General features: G+C 52.7%; 1 protein-coding gene across 3 annotated transcripts in view; it reads right to left on the bottom strand.

The window, feature by feature from the left end:
• The window catches only part of Ptpru (protein tyrosine phosphatase receptor type U), a 68,177-nt gene extending 43,848 nt beyond the window's left edge, over positions 1 to 24,329 (bottom strand). For all 3 annotated transcript variants that reach the window (XM_042688574.1, XM_042688575.1, XM_042688576.1), the window contains exons 1-7: positions 24,218 to 24,329; positions 10,375 to 10,506; positions 8,095 to 8,366; positions 7,592 to 7,673; positions 7,381 to 7,496; positions 7,024 to 7,198; positions 6,417 to 6,710 (exon numbers count right to left, since the gene is read on the bottom strand). In XM_042688574.1, coding sequence (XP_042544508.1) covers positions 6,417 to 6,710; positions 7,024 to 7,198; positions 7,381 to 7,496; positions 7,592 to 7,673; positions 8,095 to 8,366; positions 10,375 to 10,506; positions 24,218 to 24,290 — 1,144 coding nt within the window. In that variant the 5' untranslated portion in view covers positions 24,291 to 24,329. The remainder of the gene's footprint in view (positions 1 to 6,416; positions 6,711 to 7,023; positions 7,199 to 7,380; positions 7,497 to 7,591; positions 7,674 to 8,094; positions 8,367 to 10,374; positions 10,507 to 24,217) is intronic.
• Between the last annotated feature and the right edge of the window lie 431 nt (positions 24,330 to 24,760).

The raw sequence follows: 24,760 nt of genomic DNA, 5'->3' as shown, positions 1-24,760 counted from the left end.
GGCGCTGTCCCTCAGCTCTTCAGCTCAAGGCTAGCGCTCGACCACTTGAGTCACAGTGCCACTTCCGGGTTTTTTCTTTTTTGCTTATGTGGTGCTGAGGAATCAAACCCAGGGCCTTAGGCATGCAAGGCAAGCACTCTACCACTGAGCCACCTTCCCAGCCCAGGTAACTGATTCTTATGTCCAATTAACCAGCAAAAAAGCTGTGGCTCAAGTGGTAGAGCACAAGCTTTGAGCAAAGAAAAGTCAAACAAGAGCATAAGACCCTGAGTTTAAGACCCAGTAGCAGCGTGCACACGTGTATACACACACACACACACACACACACAATGAAATCATTGACATTTGCTTCCTGGATTGTTAGATGGAAATAGTAACATGTACTTTCGAAGAGCAAATATGAGATTCAAATGAGACAATATGAGCCAAACTATCCATCTTCTTGTGCTTAATAAACGCATGTGCACTAACACAAGATACTAGCAGTATAAATTAGCAAACCCATATTTTAAAGCAATGGTATATCAGTCAAAAACCTTACTTCTGATTTTCTACACTGAAGAATATAATTGAAGAGAAAAATAACTTGGGCACCAGTATCTCACAGCTAGCAACTCAGGAGGTTGAGATCTGAGGGTCATGGTTCAAAGTCAGTCTGGGCTGGAAAGTCCATGAAATGCTTATTTCCAACTGACTAGTAAAAAGCCAGAGGTAGAGCTGTGGTTCAATGGTAGAGCAGTAGAATTGGGGAAAAAGGGCTAAGGAACAGTGTCCAGGCTCCAAGTTCAAGCTCAAGTACCAGCACAAATATATATGCATATATATATATATATATATATATTTATATATACACATATGTAATTCAAGAGAGAAAAATAAGAACTCTGAGTACTAATATTTTTCAATGTGGTATTCTTTATAATAACAGAAATCTGGAAACACATAGTCCTACAAGCCAGGCTTGGAGGACACTCAATTGACTTCCACAGAACAACAAATGTCATAATAGACAGCCCAGCACATGCCACAGCACCAGTAAATGAAGCAGAAATTGGAGTATTTTCTACAAGTGTGTAAAAATGTGCACTGCACACATCTGGGCAGAGTTGAACAACGCAGAAAAATTAAAACAGCTGCTGGACTAGGATGGTGAGATTGAGTGTTTCTTTAAGCCTTTTACTGATGCTGTATTATTGTTTTCACAGTAAATAACAGAGTGGGAGGGGAGTTGTGGAGGAGATGACAACACAGCTGGCCAAGGCGCCTGAACTAGAAGCGGGCAGCCATGTCCACAAAGAGGAGCATGTAATTAAGAGGGCCAGGATGAGGTGCCTGCCTAGCCCCTGCACCAGCTCCTACCCTGGCCAGCCGAGGGAAAGTGTTTATTGGTTTCTAGCATAAAGTGGGGGCTCAGTCCATGATACTGGCCACTGTTGCTGTTGCTGCTGCTGCTGTTAAAAGCACTGGATTGTAAATCAAGAATTTCCAGCTTTGCTTCTGGCTTTGCTTCTAGACTCCCCTGTGTAGATATGGACAAGCAACTAAACCTCTAAATCTCAGGTTACTCATCTATAAAGAGGGAATCATCACAATCTGTCACCATGAAGCCTAGATTCTTTTTTTTTTTTAAGCCTAGATTCTTGATCATTTGATCACAGGCAAGGTTCCTCTCTGGGTCTGTTTCACCAGCTGCACACCAATGGGAATGTCCTGGAGATTTTTTTACAAAGCCCCAATGCTCTGATTTTTTTAATGCTGATACTGAGGTTGAACTCATGAGAGCCTGTGCTCTCACTTGCCTTTTTTTCCTCAAGCTAGTGCTCTACCACTTGAGCCACATTCCCTACTTCTGGCTTTTTCCTGGTTAACTGGAGGTAAGAGTCTGACAGACTTTTTCTGCCTCAGCTGATTTCTAATCAGATCTCAGCCTCCTCCAATTAACTAGTAAAAAGCCAGAGGTGGAACTGTGGTTCAGGTGGTAGAGCAGTAGATTTGAATAAAAAAAGCTAAGGAACAGTGCCCAGGCTCTGGGTTCAAGCTCAAGTACCAACAAAATATATATGTACATATATTTTATATATGCATATATATAATTCAAGAGGGAAAAATAAGAACTATGAGCACTAATATTTTTCAATGTGGTATCCTTTATAATAACAGAAATCTGGAAACACACAGTCCTGCAAGCCTAGCTTGCAGAAGCTAGGATACAGGTACGCTAACAGGTATAACAGATATTCTAAGTGGCAGACCAGAGGTACCTTGGAATGACAGCTGGCACTTACAGAGTGCTTGCCATGGGTTCAACCCTGTATTTCATGTGCTCTTAATGCATGTGACTGCCTAAGACATGGGAAGGGCCTGAGGTTGAGGCTCCACACCTCTCTCTTATACATAAACCCACTCCCTAAAAACCTAGGGACCAAATCAAATCAGGGATCTTCAACTTCAGCACCACTGCCATTTTGCACTAGATAATTCTTTGTGATGAGGGACTGTCTGCGCCATGTGGAGGTATATCAGTCCCCTGGCTTCCACCCCTTAGATACCAGCAGCAGCCACTAAGGCCCAATTGTAACAACCATTATGTCTCCAGACACTGCAAAAAGTGTCTTAGCAAATAAAATTGCCCTGTGATGAACCACTAGCATGAAAGATCTCCCCCAATCTTCCAGCTTTAAATGCCATCCACCCATCTCCATACTGACGCCTCTGAGATTTATACCTGCAGCCAACTCTTCCCAGAAGCCCACTGTCATATATCCACCTGTCTGATGGATAGCGCCACCTGTGTGTCTAATGGTATCTCAGAGTCAACATCTCCAGTGCAACGCTCCTGATCTATGACACCCGTCACACCACCTCCTACATAGTCTGCTCCTTGGCAGTAAGTGACAGTTCTGTCCTACCAGCTGCTCAAGCAAAACACCTTGGAGCATCCTGGACTTGTCGCTATTTCTCACTTCCTTATCCACGGTCAATTCATCAGCAAATGCCGGAGGCTCTAGCTTTGAAACAAACCAGAACACAAGCAACTTTTCACCACTGCTGACTGTCACTTGCACTCTTCTCTCAGCTGCCATCTCCAAGACAGATCACTGCAGGAGCCTCCTCCCTGGTGTCCCTCCAGTACCTCTGCCCTGCTAGAGTGTATTGTCCACAAAAGGGCCCAGGTGGACCTTCTGAACACAAGTAGCCTGTGTCCACTCCTGCTCTCCAGACCCCACCATGGCTTCCAGCTCACTTGCCCGAGTCCTACAGCCCCAGCCTCACTTCAAGGTCCCTTTCTGCAATCTCCCCTCAGTTATGAAAGCCAATTATCTGTAGTTCTGGTTAGAACCTGATGCTCTAGCCTCCAAGTCTTTGCACTCCCTCCCTCAGCACTTCCTGCATACTCACAAATACACACAAATGAACACATGCATGTGTACACACACACACACACACACACACACACACACACACACACACACACACACGACCTGGCTCTGTCCCTCACCTCCTTCACATCTCTGTTTAAATGTCAACTTCTTAGTAAGCCAGTCCCTTCAGCCTTTTTCAAAGAACAGCCCTCCATTCCCCTCCCGACCTTCCTGTACCCTTCCTGGAGTACTGGGCACTTCATGCCCCTTGTTCATTTATCTATCCTCTGTCTCCTCTGCCAGCATGTGCACTCCTAGCGATATCGTGAGGACCTTACTGGCTTGTGGCTTTTGTTCCCATGTCACTCACAACACCCTAACAGCTGCAACAGTACCCAGCACAGAACAGGTGCTCAGTACACTGAGCTGCAGGATTCTTCAAACTAACACACTGTGGGTTATAATAAGATTCTTATTATTTCCATTTTATAAACTAAAGTTCAGAGGGGTGCAGTAATATGATCTAGACCCTTCTGTCAGAAGGCAATCCCCATAGGGATGCTGTGACCCACCTCCCAAAGGTCTCCCAAAGCCTGGCATAGAAAGGGATTTTAGATAGTTCTAAAATCCAGACCTCCCAGAATTAAAAATAAATTAAACAAATTAAAAATAATGACAACATTCAATGCTGGCAGGGATAAAGAAAACTACATGGCCCATACATTGAGGTGAACATGTAAAATAATACATAAAGTCACTCTACAGTTTCTGATTTAAAAAGAAGTGAAACATGAAATTATCATACAATTCATCAATAGCACAATTGGTTATTTTTCTCAGAAAAATGAAAAATTAACATTCATGCAAAAACCTATACATAAATACTCCTAGGCTTTACTTATATTGGCCAAAAACCAGAACCTTTCCAGATATCCCTCAACAGATGAATAGTGAAACCAACTGTGGTACCTGCATTGGAATACTACTCAGCAATCACAAAGGAATGAGAAGATATGTAAATGACCAGTAAGGATATGAAAAAATGTTCTATACTATAGCTCTCAGAGAATTGCAAGTCAAAAACACAATGAGGCCTGCCTCAGTAGCTCACGCCTGTAATACTAGCTACTCAGGAGGCATCGTTCAAGGCCAGCTTGGGCAAAAGGCTAGTGAGACCCTCATTTCAACAAATAATTTAGACATGGTAAAGCAGGTCTGTGATCCCAACTATGGGAAGGTATAGTTAAAAGGATACTGGCTTGCAGTCAGCCTCTGGTTTAAAAAGAAAGTCTCAAGACCATCTCTAAAAAAAAATTAAAGAGCTGGGCACTGGTGGCTCATGCCTATAATCCTACGTACTCAGGAGGCTGAGATCTGAGGATCGTGGTTCAAAGCCAACTTGGGCAGGAAAGTCTGTGAGGCTCTTACCTCCAATTAACCACCAGAAAACCAGAAGTGGCGCTATAGCTCAAGTGCAAGCCTTGAGCTGTAAAGCTGAGGGACAGTGCTCAGGCCCAAAGTTCAAGCCCCACGACCGGCCAAAAAAAAAAAAAAATTAACCACCAGAAAACCAGAAGTGGAGCTGTGGTTCCAAATGGTAGAGCGTTAGCCTTGAGCAAAAGAGCTCTGGGACACATGCAGGCCCTGAGTTCAAGACCTACAACTGACAAAAATAAATAATTAATTAAAGCAGGCCGGGCTCCAGTGGCTCACACTTGTAATCCTAGCTACTCAGGAGACTAAGATCTGAGGATCACAGTTCGAGTCTCTATGAGACTCTTATATCCACTTTACCTCTCAAAAGCCAGAAGTAGAGCTCAAAGTAGTAGAGTGCTAGCTTTGAACAAAAGAGCTCAGGGACAGTGCCCAGGCCCTGAGTTCCTGCCCCACAACTGACAAAAAAATAAAGCAGAAGGGCAAATGGCCATAATAGAGTGCCTGCCTAGCAAGTATGATAAACTATATAGAAGTAAACATAACACACAGAGGTACAAAATATGCACAAGCAAAACTGGGTCAGTCTAAATGAAATCTGTTTTATCAATGTCAATATATTCAGCATACTATACTATAAAGTTTTTCAAAATGATGCCATTTCAGAAAGCAGAGTAAAGAGTGTAAAGAATAGGGCTGGAGGGGTAGCTCAGTAGTAAAACCCTGCCTAGTGAGTGTAAGCTCCCCAGTTCACCAAAAGAAAAGAGTAATCTCTGCACTTTTCTTACAACTCCATGTGGAACATGCCAATTAAAAACAAAACTTACAGAGACCACAAAAAACAATGCACTAGTCTCAATTTGTCTTCTTGTTAAACAGTCTCCTCTGGTACAGATAAACCACAAATCCTAATGGCTATTATTACTTCATCCTTCTTAAGGAAGAGCAGACCTCAGGTTCAATGCCAAGCCAAGAAGGGTCTAGTTCTTTACTTTATCAAGATGATATAAGCCCAGTGCTGTTGGCTCATGCCTGTAATTCTAGCTACTCAGGAGGCTGAGATCTGAGGATCATGGTTCAAAGCCAGCCAGAGCAGGAAAGCCTATGAGACTCATCTCCAATTAACCACCAGAAAACTGGAAGTGGCACTGTGGATCAAGTGGTAGAGCATTTGCCTTGAGCTGAAGAGCTCAGGGACAGTGCTGAGGCCCAGAGTTTAAGCCCCATGACCAACAAATAAATAAAAAATTTTTAAAGATGATATAAAGTATTAAAAGCACAAATTCTGGAGCCTTCCAGCTAGGAGTTCTAATCTGATCCCTGTACTTACTAGCTGCGTGTCCTCTGGCCAGCCACTCAACATCTCTGCAACTCAATCAGCTCATCAGTAGAATGGGTATAACACAGTACCTTACTATGGTAAGCTTTAAATCAATAAATGTGTATGTTCATACATGTTTAAGTGTTTGCCACAACCGAAAGCTTTACTATAATAGAGTTGGAGGGAAAATGTTATAAGCATAGACCCCAGTATCTCTCAGAACATGCCCTTCCTCCCCTCCACTGTCCTGAACCCACACCAGGTGTGGGCCTCCACCAGCAGGTAGCAGCTGCACCCACCTGCACACTTGGTGCGGCTAAGGAGTGGTGGTCCTGGGCGGCCTGTGCCACCGTCCCCTGGGCGAGTGAGCAGCACACTGATCTCATACTCGGTGTCGGGGTCCAGGTGCCACAGCTTGTAGGTCTGCAGGTTGACTGCGTGCACCTCGGCCCACGGGCCGCGCGTCATACGGTATTCGATCTCTTTGCGCACGATGGGCCCATCGCCGATGATGGAATTGGTGTTGAGCTGGATGATGAGGTAGGTGGGGCCCGCTCGCAGCAGCTGTGGGGGCGCGATGGGAGTCGGAGGCTCTGCCAGGAGATGGGGGGAGAAGTGAAGTCGATGGACACCAGTGCCACTATGAGATCCCAGGCCTCTAACTGCATCCCACCATATCTCCACCTTCAAAACCCCTCATAGTGTTCCCACACGCTCCACTGGACCTGCTCCAGGACTCTGAGCAGATCTCAGCGGCTAGACCAGACCCACCAATTCTGATAAATACCTAGAGCTTTATGCACCTAGCCCCACCCCTCCTTTGGCCACGCCCCTTTAGGGCTCAGACTCCGCCCCTGCCTGGCCCCGCCTCCGGCCACGCCCCTCCGCCAGTGCCAGAGCGCCGACCCTTAACGATGAGCTCTGCGAAGTTGGAGACACCTGCCCCGCGCGGGGCCTGGGACACGCAGCGGTAGAGGTCCTGCTCCGCACGGCCCACGCCTGCCAGCGGGAAAGTGGCCAGGAAGCGCCGGTGGCTGATATGTCGCACGCTGGCCGCAGGCACCAGAACCCCACTCTGCCTCTGCGGGAGAAGAGACGTGGCAGGGTCAGGCTGGGAAAGGCCTGCTGGGAACCCCGCAAAGTCAGAACATAGTCTAGGGAGTACCAGGACTCCTAAGACTCAGAGGCCTGAAAGGAAGCCAGTGCCTCGGAGACGCTACCGACACCGTCTCCAGCCTTGGCCAAGGTCTGCATCCTGCTCACCTGCAGGAAGAAGCGCTCGGCCTCAGCTGCCCGGCCTGCTGCCATGCACTGAAAGGATGCATTCTGTCCCGCGTTGACCTCCACATCACCCAGGCGGGAGAAGTGGGGGGCCTTTGCTGCAGAAAGAGACCTGGAGCATGAGCTGGGCCTGAGCAGTGAGCCCTCCATGCTCTACCCTCACCCCTCCACCCCCCAGTGGATTGGCTCTCACCGCAAGGGTAGCTGAGAAGCAGAATGTCATCTAGGCCCATGTAGCCCCTGCGATCTGGAGAAATGAGGGCCTCAAACAGTACCTGGAGGAGGGGGCCGGGGAAAGGTCCTTGTCACACCCATCTGGGCAGGCACCCACAAGAGCCCTCTTTCAGCTGGGTCAGGGTCCCAGAAAACAGAAATCAGCCCAACTCACACTGACCATCCCAACCAGCTGCTTCAGAGGTGAGGTCTCAACAAGATCAAGGCCAATGTCCATCCCTGGATAATGACCTTAAAACAGCTACACCCTTCCCAGTCAGATAGGTTTCTAGTTCACCCCTGAATCCAGCCATAGCTAGTAACAATGACCTCTGGTGCAGAACCTGAACTCACCCCAGTACAACCCACATCTTGACCACAGATTGACTCCTGACGCCCAGTACAGGCTAATTCCATAGTAGTCTGATGTCAAAGAGGCATCGCTCTGCCTTCACCCCCAACCACAAGCTGACCACAGCCCACCTGGTATTCATTGGGCCAGAAGGTACTGACAGCCAGCTCAGCCTGGTGCCACTGATGGCCATGGGATCCAGTCATATTCCAGACGGCACTGCCCAGGGGGCCCCCATTAACACGCACATAGACACCCAGGGTGCCTGGGCTGTGCCCATCCCGGCTGTACAGGAAGTAGCTGAACTGTACACAGTGGGTGTCATTCTCACTCAGGCTCTGGAAGATCACGTGGGCCCGCTGCCCAGGGGCATGCTGGGAAGCATTAACCATCAAATAGGCACCTGGAAAGAGAGGAAGAAGCAGGAACCCCGGAGACCTTAGGGGAGGCCAGGGTCAGGTGCACACAGAGAGGCAGAAATAACCCATCCCAGGCTTTTGAACCCACTAAGAATCAGGAATGTGGGACGCTCTGGTCCCAGCTAAGACACAGAGCTGTCTCTTCTTCCCTTCCCAGTGTCTGCTAGAGCAGCAGAAAACACCCAAACTCGATTTTGCCAAGCCCTGGTATGGTCCTTTAACCATCCACAGGCCTCAGCTGGAGCCTATACCCTGCCTAAGACAGTTTTTGAGATATCTGTGCCGTCCTTGGAGGCTGAGACTAACTAGGTCATTCATCTCAGGAGTGAAGAGCCTGACACCTGGCAGGCCCTCCCTCCACTGCTCCTGTGGGCTTCACTCCCGGCCCGGATCATTCAGAGTAGTGTGGGCTCTGTTGTGTCCCCCTCACAGGCACAGAATGCAAGCTCAATGAATATGTAGGACACGCCGAATGAAAGGATTAGCTTCCCTTTCAGCCTCCAACCCAGACTATAGATTCCAGGGACACAAAGATGCCTGATTTCCAACCTGCAAAAGGCAGCCCTGCCGCTTTCCTGGAGATCTGAGCTGTGTGCTAGGGGGAAGGAAGAGCAAAGAGATGGGGCCTGATTCCTCAGGATGTGCTTGGGGATTGTGGCTCCCCGCAACCCCACCCTCGCCTGGGGAGAAGGCCCCAGCAGCAGCCAAGAGGGTGCCCACAGCTACCCAGCACCTCCTCCCAGACTTGGCTGCCAGCCAACCCAGGCACATCCAGATCCGGGCTCCAGGAGGGCTCCCCAGGGACCCAACTGCAGACACTCATTCATCTCTGAGCCAGGAGCCCTGTGGAATTGTCTCATGGGTAGATCCTGGCAGGGAGGACAAGAGAACTCCAGGTAGCCAGCCCCACCCAGGACAGGCCCCATCTCCAGAGGGACATGGACTCTTGCTTGGAGCACTGCCTCTCTCTCCTCTCCCCATAACAGCTCCAACTCCAGCGTGATGCTGTGTTCCTGCCTCTTCCTCCTGGTCCCTCTGCCTCTCCCAGTCTCCCTGGCTTCAACTCTCCTCAGCTTTCATTTATTCCCTTTGTCTCTGTGATGAGTACCAATCTCCCTCCTTCCTTCCCTAGACTGAGCAAGGGGGGGGGGGGGGGGGGGGGAGGGAAGGTTGAAAAGAGGGGTTGTTTATACTCGCATCTGCCTCCTAGATCTAGCACCCTAGCCCCACCCTCGCACTCAATTCTACGCTTCTCTCCCTTTCTCACTGGATAGGTAGGTCTCTGCCTGCCTGAAAGAAGAGGGGAGACCACCAGGGGCAGGACTCCAGGAGTTAAACCCAAGTCAGCTCTCTTACGTCGGAATGTCAGTGTCAACTATATAGGAAGCTACAGCTTGGTCCTGGAAGCCTGCAGGGCCCCTGCACAGTGGGCACCTTCACAGATCACTCTCAGGCACAGCAGACACCAGCTGCGAGGGCAGAAGGAGGCAGATGGAGGCTAGGAGAGGCCACCTAGCCAGGCAGGCCCTGAGGGACCTGTTTCATACTGGCTTTAAGTCCTGCCTGTGACTGAAAACCTCGGCCTCCCTCCCCCACTCCTGCCTGTAGATGCCATCTCAGCCAGGCTGTGAGCAGAGCCAGGAAGGTCCCCACCCACCACTGTGATAGGGTAGAAGGGGGAGGCCTTTGGGCTGTCCATCCTGGAGTTCACTCAGAAAACCCCATTTTGGTTCTCATACTATGTCCTGAGACACAGGCCTTGTCAGAAATAAAGTGGATCATCTAGTCTCCATCTGCACCACTTTGAAGTAAAACTAACCTGACAAGTGCAATGAAGAGCCTAGAAAACTCACTTGCAGGATCATGAAAGGCATGACAGAGGTAGAAACCAAGGAGGCTCAGAGAGTTTGTGCACTATGTCCAAGGTCACACAGCAAGCAAGCAGAACCACTAGAGGACAGGGAAGGGGAATGCTGATGATAGTGTGCTCACCGTGGGGCAGGTCCGCAGAGGCCCGGGTGCCAGGGTGGATCCTCACTTGCTCCCACTGGAAGTCGTCATACTGGGCCTGGCTGTATTCGCAGGGCACCGCTGGGTCACTCACCTCCTCAAAGGTACAGCCAGCTGTAAGAACAAGGCCTGGTTAGCCCAGGCTGGGGCAGGGCCACTGACCAGGCAAATTCCTCTGGGGGCCTCCAGGTTCCCCCATTGTCAGACCCACACTCTTCTTGCTTCATCTCTCCTCTCCTCTCCTCAATGCTTCCTCCATGAACAAATGGCTTCCTCCTTTACCTCCTCCTCTTCTGAGGAAGTTCTCACTATCTCTTCCTAACACACAAGACCTCTCCACACTGCCTCCTGGCCCAGAATAACTCTAGGGGACAGACAGACAGACAGACACACACACACACACACACACACACACACACACACACACACCTAGCTAGCATTACTGCTCAATCATCAGACCCTCACAACCACACATAGGAGCAGATTTAGAATTATCCCCATTTCACTCATAAGCAAACTGAGGTCCAAAGAGGCCCAACCACTTTCTCAGCGTCACATAGTTGGAGTGGGGTTTGAACCAAGATCTCCTCCCTGCTCCTCAGTGTTTCTCCTCTCTACTGTGCCAGGCAGGAGCGGGGAGCGGGCATCGGGCCTGGCAGGGTCAGGAACACCCTTGTTCAACCTGACATATCTTTCAAAACAACAAGGGGCCAGCAACCATGTCATGCTTGCATGTTGCTAGGCAGTAAGTGCAGTTCCATGTACAGCTCATCCTCTGAGTCAGGTGCTCCTGTAATTGCTACCAGACAGACAGACAGATGTCCATAGGAACCCATAGCCAACCAAGTTGGCCCTCTGCTTACAGGACTGCACGTTACCAAGTACAGTTGTGCGGACTGTGTATACATACAACATGATTTGGAACCAACAGGAACCGCTTCAGTGAGAAGAGAAAGGAAGGACTGGAACAGATGAGACTCCTGCTGAGGTTTGTTGGGTTTTTTATTGGTGGGGGAAGGTTGGCTTTGAGCTGCAGTGTTGTTTTTAATTACCTCTAAGTAGTTATCCAAAGGGATTTCAACTAACAAATCTTGGTCAGTGCCACCCCTTTCCATCTTTCTCCCCATCTATTGGTTATTGATTTTTCACTAGCTCATCGATGCCCAATAATGATGAGTTATTAGTTGTTCCTAATAAATCTGAGAGCCACAGGTTCAGAAAGGAGCTGCAAGCCTGCCCTGCACTCACTCTCCAGCCACAAAGGAGCACCACAAGGCACTGAGACCCAAGCAAATGCCTGGGCAAGTGTCTAGGGAGCAGGCCCAATCATGCCAAGTCCTGCCCTGGGTCCCCGCCAGCCCCTAGTGCTTCTCCCACTTGACAGATGATATGACCAAGACTCAGCGTGATGGAAGCGCCGGGTTGTGGCATAGCGTGGACTTGAAATCAGATCTGGACTCTGCTGTTTGCTACCTCTAATGGCCATGGACAAGTCTCTTTCTCTTGCTGGCTCTCTTTCTTTCCCTCCCTTTCTCTCCCCTCCCCTCCTTTCTCTCTCCCCCCTCCCCCCACTTCTCATTTGTTGTACAGAGGTTTCAACGCAGGGCTTCATGCTTGTTCAACTTGTTTGCACACTGCTTGAGCTATACCTCCAGTCTGACTTTTTGCTGGTTAGTTGGAGAAAAGAGCCTCTCAGGCTTTCCTGACCAGGCTGGCTTCAAACCATGATCCTCAGATCTTAAACCTCCTAAGTAGCTGGTATTACAGATGTGAGCCACCAGCACCTGCCAAGCCACCTCTTTCTGAGCTTCAGCTTCCCCATCCAGGAGTAGAGGTGTTAGGATTCGGTGTGCTGGCTCACTAGCACAGCGCTGAACACAGCCAGGTTCAGCAGTTCTAACTGGGTGCCACTTGTACCTCGGTAAGGGACAGAGCCTAGATTTGAATATAGATAGGACACATTATTTAAAATCCACACCTCCTACCAGAAAGAAGAAAAGGAGCAAACGGAACTGCTTCTCAGCCTCTAGAAGAGAGGGAGGGGAGGAGACAGTGACCAGGACATGAATGGCCCTTGCAGGCAGGTAGTGAGTGACTTCCCTTTGAGGAAGTTCTGTCTGTGCCTGTGGTCACATGAAGGGATACCTAGAAACACAGCCAGTAGCCAAGCACAAAGAGGCTGGCCTGAACATTATTGGGGTCTCCTTTTCCTTACCCTGGACTCCACCCAAGTGTGAAAAGCTGAGATGTGAACATGAGGCTGCACCAAGGGGGTGGGATACAGTCACTGACCCTATGGACTCCTTCTTTGCCTCTTTATTCTAAAAGTTCCAGTCAGCACTGGACCTTATGGCCTGGGAGAGATGGGTTTTATGATAGAAAAAAAGACCCACAATGCACCTCAGAAAGAAGGCATCAAAAGAGAGGGTGGTCAGAGTGGGCTTCCTGGAGGAGGGGAAGAGCTCACTTTAGCTTCTCAGACAATCATTAAGGCAGAGAGACAACTGGAAAGGAAAGTCTAAGATCTAGAGTCCTGGATGGGGTTCAGGCCTTTCCTGTTCCTTCAAAAGTAACAAAAGCCACAGTCAAGCACCTGTGGTTCTTAGGTGTAATCCTAGCTAATGAGGAGGCTGAGATCTGAGGACTGTGGTTTGAAGCCAGCCTGAGCAGAAAATTCTGTTAGTCTCATCTCCAATTAAACAAAAAAAGCCAGAAATGTAACTGTGGCTCAAGTGGTAAAGTGCTATCCATGAGCACAAAAGCCCAAGGGCAGCACCCAGACCCTGAGTTCAAGCCCTAGGACCATAATGAAATAAAATAACAAAGCCACTATCCCAGGAACCCTTGCCGGGACTCTGGTTGGCCTGGAGTTGCCAGCTCCTTAGCTTCTTCTTGTCCATCCTGAACCAGGCATCTGGCCTGATACAACTCCCAATCCTTCTCAACTGACAGCCAGACTGATGGCTCTGCTTGGAACAACCCTAGACCATCTCTTCTCTCAGAGTAACCTCCAGATTGACCCCCAGACAGACTGACCTCAGCCAAAGTGACTCCTAGTTGATTTTCCTGGCTACAGTGACCTCAGTCTCACCCAGAGGACCCTAAAATGACCTCCCCCAAAATGGCCACCAGATGACCTTGAACAGAGAGACACTTTGTCCACTAAATGACCCCTATATCTGACCACAGCCCAGGAGACCAGACAGGCTGATTGACCCCATCAACAGTGACCAATAGCCAAAACATTCTTCCTGACCTATGACTCTCCTATCTCTGGGTCTGAGGCTATCTCCAACCCCCTAAGGAGAGCTCAGCCCCTACCTGCTCTCCAGCTCCCACAGGGGTGGGAATAGTCTGCTCTGGGGAGAGAGTCTAGGTGGCTCAGGGGCTAGGAGTCCCAAAGCCAAGTTCCAGTCCAAATCTTGCTGGAGGTTGCAAGTTTGGGAAGAACTAAATCTGATGTAGGGTTCAGAGACAGGGTAGCATCCTGGAATCCCCCTGAACCACATGGGCGCTGACGTGCATGCACCAACACTACCACCAGGGGGCGCCAACTACCACCCTGATGTCTTGTGGGCAGATAACTTCAGCAAATTCGTGACTATTATTTCTATTTTGCAGCTGGAAACCGACTCAGATACATGCAGCTGCTTGCCCAAAGCCACACAGCTTCAGTGTGCTGAATCTCAGATTTACACCACTTGTCTTGATCCCAGGAGACTAGGCACTAACAAAATAAAGCCTTGATATACTGTTGGTCTTGTGTTTTAATTCCATTTTCATGCTCGCAGTTTCCTTCCAGACTGGCATTGTTAGAGGCACAGAGATAATTAAGACTCCCCCTTGCCCTCAGGGACCTCCCAGTCTGAGGGAAGGAGAGGAAATGAAACATAGTAGGGAAGAAAGAGGCAAGGATATAAAGGGAGGGAGAAGGGAGGGAGGCTGCAAAGACAAGTAGGGGAGGGTGGGTGGAATGAGGAGGGTTCCTGCAGGAGGCTGCATCTGGACTGAGCCTTCGGGGCTCCCACCAGTAGAGGCATCTGAGGCAGAGGGCAGCCAGAGCAAAAGAAGGCAGTGAAGAGCCAGACTGGCTGAAGCACTGGGGAAATGGAGGGGGTAGAGGCTCAGGCCCAATCATGGAGGGGTTTTGGTGCCTCATTTTGAATTTGGGGCCACAGTAAGTGTCTGAGCAGGGGAGTGCCTGGGCTCTGATGAGGGACACATCCTAGAAGCCATGGTTAGGGCCTAAGTGCAAGAGAATCAGAAGGAAGCTGGGGACCATGCCACCAAGGAGTCTGGAGTCAAATGTCAGGACTTGCAAGGAAATAAGGAAAGGGACCTCAAGTCCCCATCCTGGAAAAATATATTCCTCTCACACTCAGAGAAAAGTACAACACACACACACACACACACACACACACACACACACACACATACAAATGAGCACACATACACACATACTCCCTGTCCCCAGCCTAATCCAAGCCTTGGGAACACAGTCTAAATAAGGCTGAAAAGAAGGGAGAGACGGGGCCTCTCCTTGGATCCCCATCTCTGTGGAGGTCTCCCTGAGAGCATGGGCTAAATCAACCCAGGACCCCAGTGCTCCCCCCAGCCCCAGCTCAAACTGGCCCAGCCACATTCCTCAGCTAATCTGCCCAATCTGGCCCAGGCGGTTGCCAGGACAACCGTCAGCCACAATTTGGTAAAGGGTAGGGGGATAGTTTGTCCGTACCGCTGAGCTCAGGACAGGATGAGGGGTGATGTTGGGGACAGCAATCTCTGGAGGAGCGCCAGAGGGGATCTGTTTCCATAAGGGAGGGGAGCATGTATATACTGGCATCGGTGGCCTAAGCGTGACAGGACACTGTCCTTGAAGCAGGAGACCCAGCTTTGATTCCCGCTGCTCCCTAAGTCCCTGTGTGACCTGGGAGAGGTGACTTGCCCTCTCAGAGCTGCTATCTCCTTAGCAATAAAATAAGAATCGCTGGAGGTGGCAGAGGTGCTGGGGAGAGGTGGACATGGTGTGGGTGTCCCAGGAGGGGAGTGGATTACACGTGGGAATAGAGTATATGCGCATCCTCTGTGAGGAGCATGGGCCTAAGCGGGAGGTGGGTGCGTGTGGGGAACTGGGAGGGGTTGTCTGTGTATGCACGCTCTCATCCACGTTGTATGTGCACCACAAGTATCATGCACCAAACCTTCTTCACTCCAAACAGGCACGACCCTCTACCTCAGGGTGCTTGCAGCCTCCACCAGTGTTTTCTGAAAAGCCTGGGTAAACAGAGCCTGTTTGCAATGAGGTTTTTTTCACTCCCTTTGGTGTGTCAATAAAACATCCAGTTCCCAAGGGTGGCCCCAGGAGAAACAAAACTTCTCCCAACAGATTGCAAATTCAGGAACTGGCATCTCCCACAACACCAGGCCCAGGCCCAACCCTGGCCAGGGGAACCCATTCGCAACCCCATAATGGCACATCCAGAGGGAGGCCTGGGCTCCCTGAGCTGTCCACCACAGCCCTGAGTGGCCAATGGGCGACTAAGCCCAGAAGGACTGGCAGCAAGATGCTCATCTCCCAGCACAAGGCCACAGGCAGAGACAACTAAGCTGGCACCACTGCAGGAGCCATGCCAAAGTCCTTCCATCTCCAGTGAGGATGAAAGGGAGCCAACTGTAGCAGGCCACTCAACCATTTCCTTGACCAATATGCACCAGGAAGCCTAGACTTAGCAGGAGAGCTGGCGGTATCCGGGAAGGCACAGGACCAAACTGGGTGTCATCCAGAGGTTCAGGGATGACTAGAGTCTGGTAGTAGGAAATTACAGTGGGCAGAGAGCTTGCAGATCCCCTGTGGAGCCGAAGTTGTATCACGTAAGGCCACAGTGCAGAGCAGAGGGGCATGGGGTGTATGCAAGCCCGCACAGGCACTGTTGGAGAAGGCCAGGATATGGTGGGCTCAGGGAGCAGAGCAGCAGCTTCACACTGTACAGACCCAAAGTCCAGTATTTGATGGAGGAGGGAATAGAACACACAGCACACACTGCACACAGCCCCCAGCATGGAGGTAGGGATGGCATGATAGAGCTCACAGGGGCCTGATGCAGTGTGGAAGAGTCACATCCACTGTGGCTGCAGCCCAGTAAAGCAGGAGTACAACACACGCCCCACGGTGGGAAGGCAGGTGGTGAGCTCCCCTAGACTTTCTCCCTCTCCAGACACTGGCACCAACACAGAGCAGGAACGGCATGAATCCTCAGAAAGAATGTACCCGGTCCAGGCACACCAAAGGATCTAGAGTCAAATGGCATGGTACAGAACCCAACTGTTGAGGTGTCTCAACCTAGTCCTGAGCGCTCAATGCAGTCCTGAAAGGAAGTAGAAAGTGGGAGGGAGTGTAACCACACAGAGAAGAGGGGCTGTGGAACAGCAGATTTAGTTCAGGAGCTCTGGGTCTAGAAATCCAGTAGAGCGCACACATCCCAAAGGCAGAGGCCCTGAGCAGTGCACACAGATGCGATGCTGGATACTGTGGTGCTGCCCAGAAAAACCCAAAGCCTCTCCCAAAGCGTAGCTGGTGGTCCCAAGCTACAGAGGAGGTAGGGATTCCCTGAGCCGGGTGCAATGTGGAACAGAGAGGTTCTGTGGTGAAGGCATTCCATACAAAACTGTGGCCCCCATCCCTGCTGTCAACAGAAAACCAGGGAAGCGGAATGATCCACGTGTTACCTCAGCTGCCTTAGAGGATGCCAGCTGAGGCACAGTGATGAACTGAGCCAGGTGGCCCACAGTGAGGTGAGGTGCGATGTGTGTGCAGTACTCAGAGTGGCTTCACAGGCAAAGGTGCCCATGTCCATTAACATGCAGCAGGGAAATGCAGGTGAGCTGTGCCTAGAAACAGAAGCGTATGTATGCCATGGCAGTGCGGAGGCCTACTGGCAAAAAGAAGTACAATACAAAGATGGCACACGATGCCAAGAGGCATGCAATGCCTACCACCCAACAAGATGGTGCAAATGCACAGAAATGCTTTGCGCTGCACCCAAGCAAGGTGGCTGGAGACAGCCACGTGCAGATCTTGGGCACAGTGCAGTGTGAGGGGTTCTGTCCAGAAACCCAGGGAAATCCACCCTCACAGGCACAGAAGAGAGCTGCCCAAGCCGGGCGCTGGTGGCTCACACCTGTATCCCTGGCTACTCAGGAAGCTGAGATCCAAAGATCACTGGTCAAAGCTAGCCTAGGCAAGGAAGTCCATGAGACTCTTATCTCCAATTAACTACCTTAAAAAGCTGGAAGTGGAGCTATGATGGCTCAAGGGGTAGAGCACTAGCCCTGAGCACAAAAGCTCAGGGACAGAGCCCAAGCCCTGAATTCAAGCCCCATGCCAACCACACACACACACAGAGCTGCCAAGAGGTAAGTTGCAGGACAGAGGAGCAGAGCTATGGAACAATGCAGAGAAGGAATGCACAGAAACTCGGAGGGAGAGACACACCCAAATCCAAGCAGAATCCCCACAGGCATATGGAGCAGGGATGCAGGGCCCAGGAACCCCACAGGGCACATATCCCAAGTAGGCCAGGGCCATGATCCACAGATAATGTGGGATGTAGACCAAGCTTCCTCCGCAGTGGGCTTCTACCCATCCAGTCACAGCCACAGTTACTGGCGGGGCAGGCAGTGCAGAACTGAAGTACTGTCCAGGTATTTATATGTGACCCAGGCCCCCAGCATGCTGGCAGGCAAACAATGAATTCAGAGTCTGCTGGAAATCTGAATTTGGACAACTAAAACATGTTCCTGGCCCGTGGCCCAGGGCAGAGCAGAGCACTATAGGGTAGGAGAGAGGAAACATAGAGAGAGACCTATTGGACTAGAGCCTGGCACAGGAGGCTAGATAATGGGAGGAGTAGGGGGGAAAGGAGAGAGAGAGAAGAGAACCAGGCCTAACAAACCTGGCTGGTCACCCCTTTCCCACCTCCCTCTGGTGATAACTCTTCCGAAGCCTGGATTTCATCAGAAAATGTGAACAAACTTTCCTAGTACCCAGGAGGCGGGCCTGCACATGCATTGGGGGGTGCGCACACATGCACATACACACACACACACACTCATTTGAGAACAGTTATTATCATTTACATGCTTACAATGTGCCAGGACCTGTTGAAGACTAAATATACATAAATCAATCCTCACAACAGCCCCATGCAGTATGCTCTACCTCCACACACCCTTCCCAAATGGGAACAGTGTCACACAGCTAGGAGGGGTGAGGCTGGGAGCCCATACTTGATAAGACACCACACTCTAGGCACAGACACATACTTACACACACATACACACAGACCCTCATGCATACACATAAACATATGCATGTTCTGGACAACACACTTTCAACTCTCAGCCAAGGGTCACCTATCCTGTCAGCTGTCCCAACCCTGCTGCTCCCCCACCAGCTGTCTCCTTACCACCAGCTGTCCCTGTCCTCACAGTTGCCACCAACAGCTACCTCCCAGCCCACAGCTGTCACCCCAACCTCAGCTGAGAACTTGCCTACTAGATGCCCTCAATGACATACTACCCCACTACCCCAACTCCATCCTTCTCCCAGTTTCTTCCTCAAGCTCCCAACCTCAGCAACCCCCAATTCCCAAGCAGCCTGTGTGTGTGTGTGTGTGTGTGTGTGTGTAACTGGAGATAAGACTCGCAAGGACTTCCCTACCCAGGTTGGCTTTGAACAGTGATCCTCAGATCTCAGCTTCCTGAGTAGGTGAGATTAAAGGCATGAGCCACCATCTCCTGGCTCTAAGCAGCCTTTCTTCCCATTGGTTTTCACCCATGCTAGGTGCTGGGGTCTGCACCCTGGCAACCTGCTCAGGACCTCCTGAGTCACTCGATGACAGGGCATTCTGATAACAGAACGGTGGGTTACTGCAATAGTCAAGGCAAGGAATAAGGAGGTGGGGGGGGGGGAGAAGGGGAGATACAGAAACCTTCTCTGAGAGCCACTGGGTGATGGCCTTCCACCATCAGTTCCACTCCCAGGGGAGCCCAGGCCATATTACAGTGGCTGGGGTCCCCATCCCCCTACACAACACAGTCCCTAGGACTTGCCGTGAGAATGGCCTCTGCCCTCACTGACCAGCATGACAACAGACAGCCACCAGCAACAAGTGACCCCTGAGCACTTCAAACCTGCCTTGTGAGCTGGGTGCTAGTGGTTCCGGCCTATAATCCTGAAATACTTAGGAGGAGGCTGCGATCCGAGAGCAGAAAATAAATCTATGTGACTCTTGCTTCCAATTAACCTGCAAAAAGCCTAGAGTGTGGCTCAACTGGTAGAGCACCAGCCTTGTGAGGTAAAAGCCAAATAAGAGCAGGAGGCTCTGACGTCAAGCCCCAGTCCTGGTACTACACCTATGCCTGTATGCGTGCACACACACACACACACACAACCACTTGGCCTGTGTAACTGAGAGATCACTTCCTTCTCTTTTTTTTTTTGATGATTTTTATTATCTTTAAGTAGTTATACAAAGGAGTTGCCATTCAACAAAGCAGTTGATGAATACGGCACGTCTTGATCAACGTCACCCCTTTCAACAACCTCAGCCACCCCTCCCCACCCACCCCTTCCCTCGTTTTTCTTCATTTTTAGGGTATGGATTGAATTTTTTTGCCATTTAACAAAGCAGTTTATGTATAGAAAGCTTCATGATCTTCACTCTCTTTCAACCCACCCCTCCCCTTATTTTTCTCAATTCTGTGATATATACAATGAATTCTTCACTGCATTCTTCCCCTTCCCCTTCATTCAGCTACTCCATCTCCCCTTGGCCTCCCTCTCCCCAACCCCAAGTTGAAACATAATCATCTCGTGGGAATCCACCCCTGAGACTGAGGAGACGCTGTCCTGAAAAGTGCAGGTAGAGCCTTTCAATCACCATAGAAAGTTCCACTGGAGACAGACCAGAGCCCTCCCTTACACTGGCGTGAGCACACGCACCTCCCCCAGGCCCCCCCAACTCCACCTGCAAGGGCCCCCTCAGGACTCAGCTCTCCTCCTCCCTCCAGATGTGGCCTTCCTGCCCTTCCCAACACTGAGAGAAGGTCTAAACACAAGACCCTCCCTCCCCCTCCTCTCCCCTCCTTCCCCCCTCTCTCCTTTTCCCTCCTCCCCCTCCCCTGACGCTCAGACTGACCGTTGGGACTAACGGCCCAGGCCTCATCATCACAAAGGGCTGGCAAGGGAGTGGGTCAGCCAGATGCTGGGGGAGGCAGGGGACAGGGGAAAGGCAGTGCAGGACCCCCCCCCCCCAACCCGGCCTGCAGGAGACTTGACCCCTCCTGTCTCTGCCCAAGAGTGAAACTCCTCACCTCCTAGCTTCCACAAAACACTTCTCAACAGAACTCCAACCCCCAGCAGAATTTTCCAGATTCTTGGAGGGAAAAGCTATTCCTTTCATCTCTAGCATCAGTGGAGTCAGTGCGCCCCCACCTGGCTGGCGTCTCCAGCTCTAAATGTGACCCTATTAGCTTCTTTCAAGCCATTTTTATTTGCTTAGAATAGGTAGTGGAGGCCTCGTGTCTGTTTGCCACTAAGAATTCAGAGGTGCCGAGTCTCTGTCCTCACAGCCTGGTAAGAGAGACAGGACTAACAAACTGTCATTATGACGCTGTATAAAAATACCACCAACCCTCCACTTCCCTCCTGGGCTACGGCAGAGAACAACCAAGGAAGGCTTCAGGGAGGAAGCGGTTTCTAAGCTGGGAATAAACAAGTGGCAGCCACTGTGTGTGAAGAGTTGAATATGTAGAGTCCCGGGAAGGAAGCACAGCTTGAGCAAAGACAGAGAGAAAATGGTGGTTGTAAATGTTTGGGAGCTACTGGTGAATGAGTCAGGCTGGCCAGATCACAGGATGGAAAAACAACACAGGGCGGGACAGACAGGCAGGAGCTAGAGCATGTGACAGGACCAAGGGAAAAGAACCCTGAAGCCAACAAGAAATTTGCAAAGGGTTTGAATCCAAGGTTTCAAACATGGATGTGAGCCCAGCCCTCGTGGTTCACGCCTGTAATCCTAACTACTCAAGAGGCTGAGGCGAGGAGACTCATAATTCAATGACAACCCAGGCAGAAAAGTCTTCAAGGTTCCATCTCCAATTAATCAGTAAAAAGTCAGAATGGAGGTGTGGCGCCAGTGGTAGAGGATCAGTTGTGAGCAAAGTTGAGCAAGAGTGCATGGCCCTGGGTCCAAGCCCCAGTACTGGCAGGCAGACTGCCCAGGCACACTCATGCATGCATGCGCACGCGTGCACGCACATGCACACACACACGCACACACACAGTACAGGGAAGAGCCTGGCACCTTTCTTTTTGCAGGTGAAAGTTAGACAAAAGGAGACACGGGGAGACATGAGGAGAATGTTAAGATGGGACACATCAGGTGGTGGACTGAGGAGGTTAAGGGAAGGGTCGGGGAGGAGAGCACCCCGGTAATGCTGCTCACACAGCCCACAAGCCCATTTCGCTGGGGAGAGCATGCGTGGAAGGATGCTAACATGCCCCCAGCAGGCCAGGTACCACCCCAGCCTGCCCCTGCCACCTAATCTGCACAAAAGGTGAGCCAGGAGCTCTGCACCCCACTTTGGCCACTCTCCCATTTCCTGCCAAGCCCCCTCCACCAGTCCAGAGGAGAAGGGCAGGCTGCCCTGACAAGCCCTTATTGCCCAACCTGAAACCACTGGGCACCTCTCCCTCATTCCTGCTGTCCACAACTCCAGACGCTAAAAGAACAGAATGAGCCCAGCACAATGAAATAAATCACTGCCAGGTTTGCCCAGTCGGGAGATATCACACATGGCCCCCCACCAGGATGCTGAACTGACCTCTCAGGCTATTCTATAACAATCTTCCAACACATCTTTGTTCCAGGACCCCTCCCGAACAGAGCCTTACTTTAATATACCACACACTACCATCATCGAGGCCAGGGGCAGATGAGAAACTGAGGCCTGGGTTCTAAACAGTCCCCAGGTGGCCAGAATTGGGCCCGTGTATGTTCTGGGAATCCAGGTGGCTGCCATGGGGTAGGAGTGAGGGGTGGAGCGCCCTGGGGGGTTCATCTTGGGGCGGGGAGGGGCGGCACAGTCGTGGAAGGGACGGTGGAGGGGGGGGGGGGAAGTCTCCCAGAACCAGGGGGTCAAAGCTGAAGCAGGGCCCGGTGGCCCCGGAGCTGCAGATCAAGCACCCAGTGAGCAGCTAAGAAAACCTGAAGCCTCAAGAGCCCGGGCCTGAGACGCCCACCGGGGGCGGGGCGGTGAACTCGACCCCGGGAGCCGGTGGTCAGCGACCTGAAGGTGTCGGTCTCTCGGAGGCCCGCGCGGATCTCGGCTTCGGTTCCCCCGCGGGCTGGGGGGAGAAGGGAGGGGGCGTCTCCGGGTTCCTCGGCGCAGGAGAGAAGGGGAGGCCCCGGGCGAGGCCGGCACCGAGGCCCGCACGGCGCGGCCGGAGGGGCCCGTGGCCTGCGGCCCAGGCCTCAGTGGGGGCCTCCGGGACACGCACGCACAAACACACCGGACACACGGCCCGCAGCACACACACTCCGACGCGCGCGCGGATTCCCGGGCGCGGGCCGTGGATCACCGCGATCGCGCACACCCCAAACGATGTCAGGCTCCGAAACACACACCCGGAGTGCGCGATCACCCCGCGGGTGCAGCGTGGAGGCAGCTACGTGTGCACACACGAGCGCGCGCACACACACACACACACACACGCCGAGGCGCACGGCGGCGGCCCGGAGGCCGCACAAAGTTGCGGAGCGAGCGTCCCGGGGGAGCCGCGCGCCGCGGCGGCGGTGGGGGCTGCGGTCCCCAGCCCCCTCCCCCGTCCCCCTCCCCTCCGCGGCCCTCCCCTCCGCTCCGCCCGCCCCGCGCGCCCGGCGCCGCCTCGGATCAGCCTCCCGCCAGCGCCGCGGCGAACTTGAGAAACAACAAACAGCCCCGACATGTCGGAGTCGGCGGCCGCGGGCCGCTCGCTCCCGCAGGCCCGAGCACCCCGGGGCGCCGCCGCGACCACTTGTTCCGGCCCGGCGTGCACACGCGCGTGCACACGCAGACACAGGCGCGTGTACACACGACCCGCCGGCGTCGTCCACCTCTCCCACCCCCCCCTCCCCGGGCCCCGTGCACACTGGACCCCGGCCCAAGCGCACACCACCCTCGCACACTCACACCCGCTCCCCTTGCACACTCGGCACACACACAGCGCGCACCACACTCCCCAGACACTCCCACACGTACACACCGCGCGCCTGGGCACACACACACGCGTTCCGGACCCATTCCCACGCCGGCACACGTCCGGGGATCTCACAAGCACACACACACCACGCACGCGTCCCAGGGTCCGCACTCCGGGCACGCGCGCACACGCACACACTTCACAGCACTCCCGGCTCCGGCACACACAAACGCCAACACACTCAACGTATTTTAGCAGATCCAACTCCGGTCACACAACCAAACTCAGAGACACACACGGCAGACACACAGCCCACTCGGCCGCACGCACACCCGACGGCGCGCGCCCTGCGTGCGCCTCGAGGCACACCACCTCCACCCCGACGCGCGGGCACCGCACGCGCACACGCACACACACACACACACCTCTCCTCGCACCCCCAACTACGGACACGCCACACTCGCAGGCCCCCGGGCGCCCACGGGAGCACGCTCGCGCCGCGCGGCGACCCCACACTCACACTTTCTTCCGAGCTACGACACGGCCTCGCGGGGCAAAGCCGGCTCGGACCCGCGCGCTTACCTGCCGGAGTCTCCGTCTCCGGAGCGCAGAGCTGGAAGGTGAGCGCCAGGACCAGCGCCTGGGCGCGGGCCATGACGAGGGCACCGCCGCCTGACCCCCGGGCCCCGGCGCTGAGCGGAGGGATGGACGGGGGCTGGGGGAAGGCCGCCGCCGCCGCCGCCGCCGGAGCCCCAGCCGAGCCCGAGGCGAGCTGGAGCCGGAGCGGAGCGGCGCGGCGCGGAGCAGGACTGGCGCCGAGTCCAGAGCGGGAGCCCGAGCTAGCGGGGCGCTGACGTCAGGCCCGGCCGTGCGTTCCGCGGTCTCGCGGCGCCCCCTGCCGGCGGTGGCGCGCGCTGCCGCCGGAGCCCGAGGCCCGCCACCCCGGCGCGCCCTTCCCCCGCGCCCGCACCCCGGCCTGCAGGCTGGGGCCTGGCGGGGACGCCCGCTGGCCTCGCTTGCACCCACATGTCCGGGGTGCACGCGCACTTCCCACGCCCCTCGTGGGCGCTGGCAGTGACCTCTTGTGTGATGGGGTGCAGACTGTCGGTTATCTCCCAGGACATG

This window comes from Dipodomys spectabilis, unplaced genomic scaffold (assembly GCF_019054845.1).
Source record: "Dipodomys spectabilis isolate Male_0828 unplaced genomic scaffold, ASM1905484v1 ptg000118l, whole genome shotgun sequence".
NCBI classification, from domain to species: Eukaryota; Metazoa; Chordata; class Mammalia; order Rodentia; family Heteromyidae; genus Dipodomys; species Dipodomys spectabilis.
Note: the sequence above shows the minus strand (reverse complement) of the source record. Positions and strands in the feature narration are given on the sequence as shown.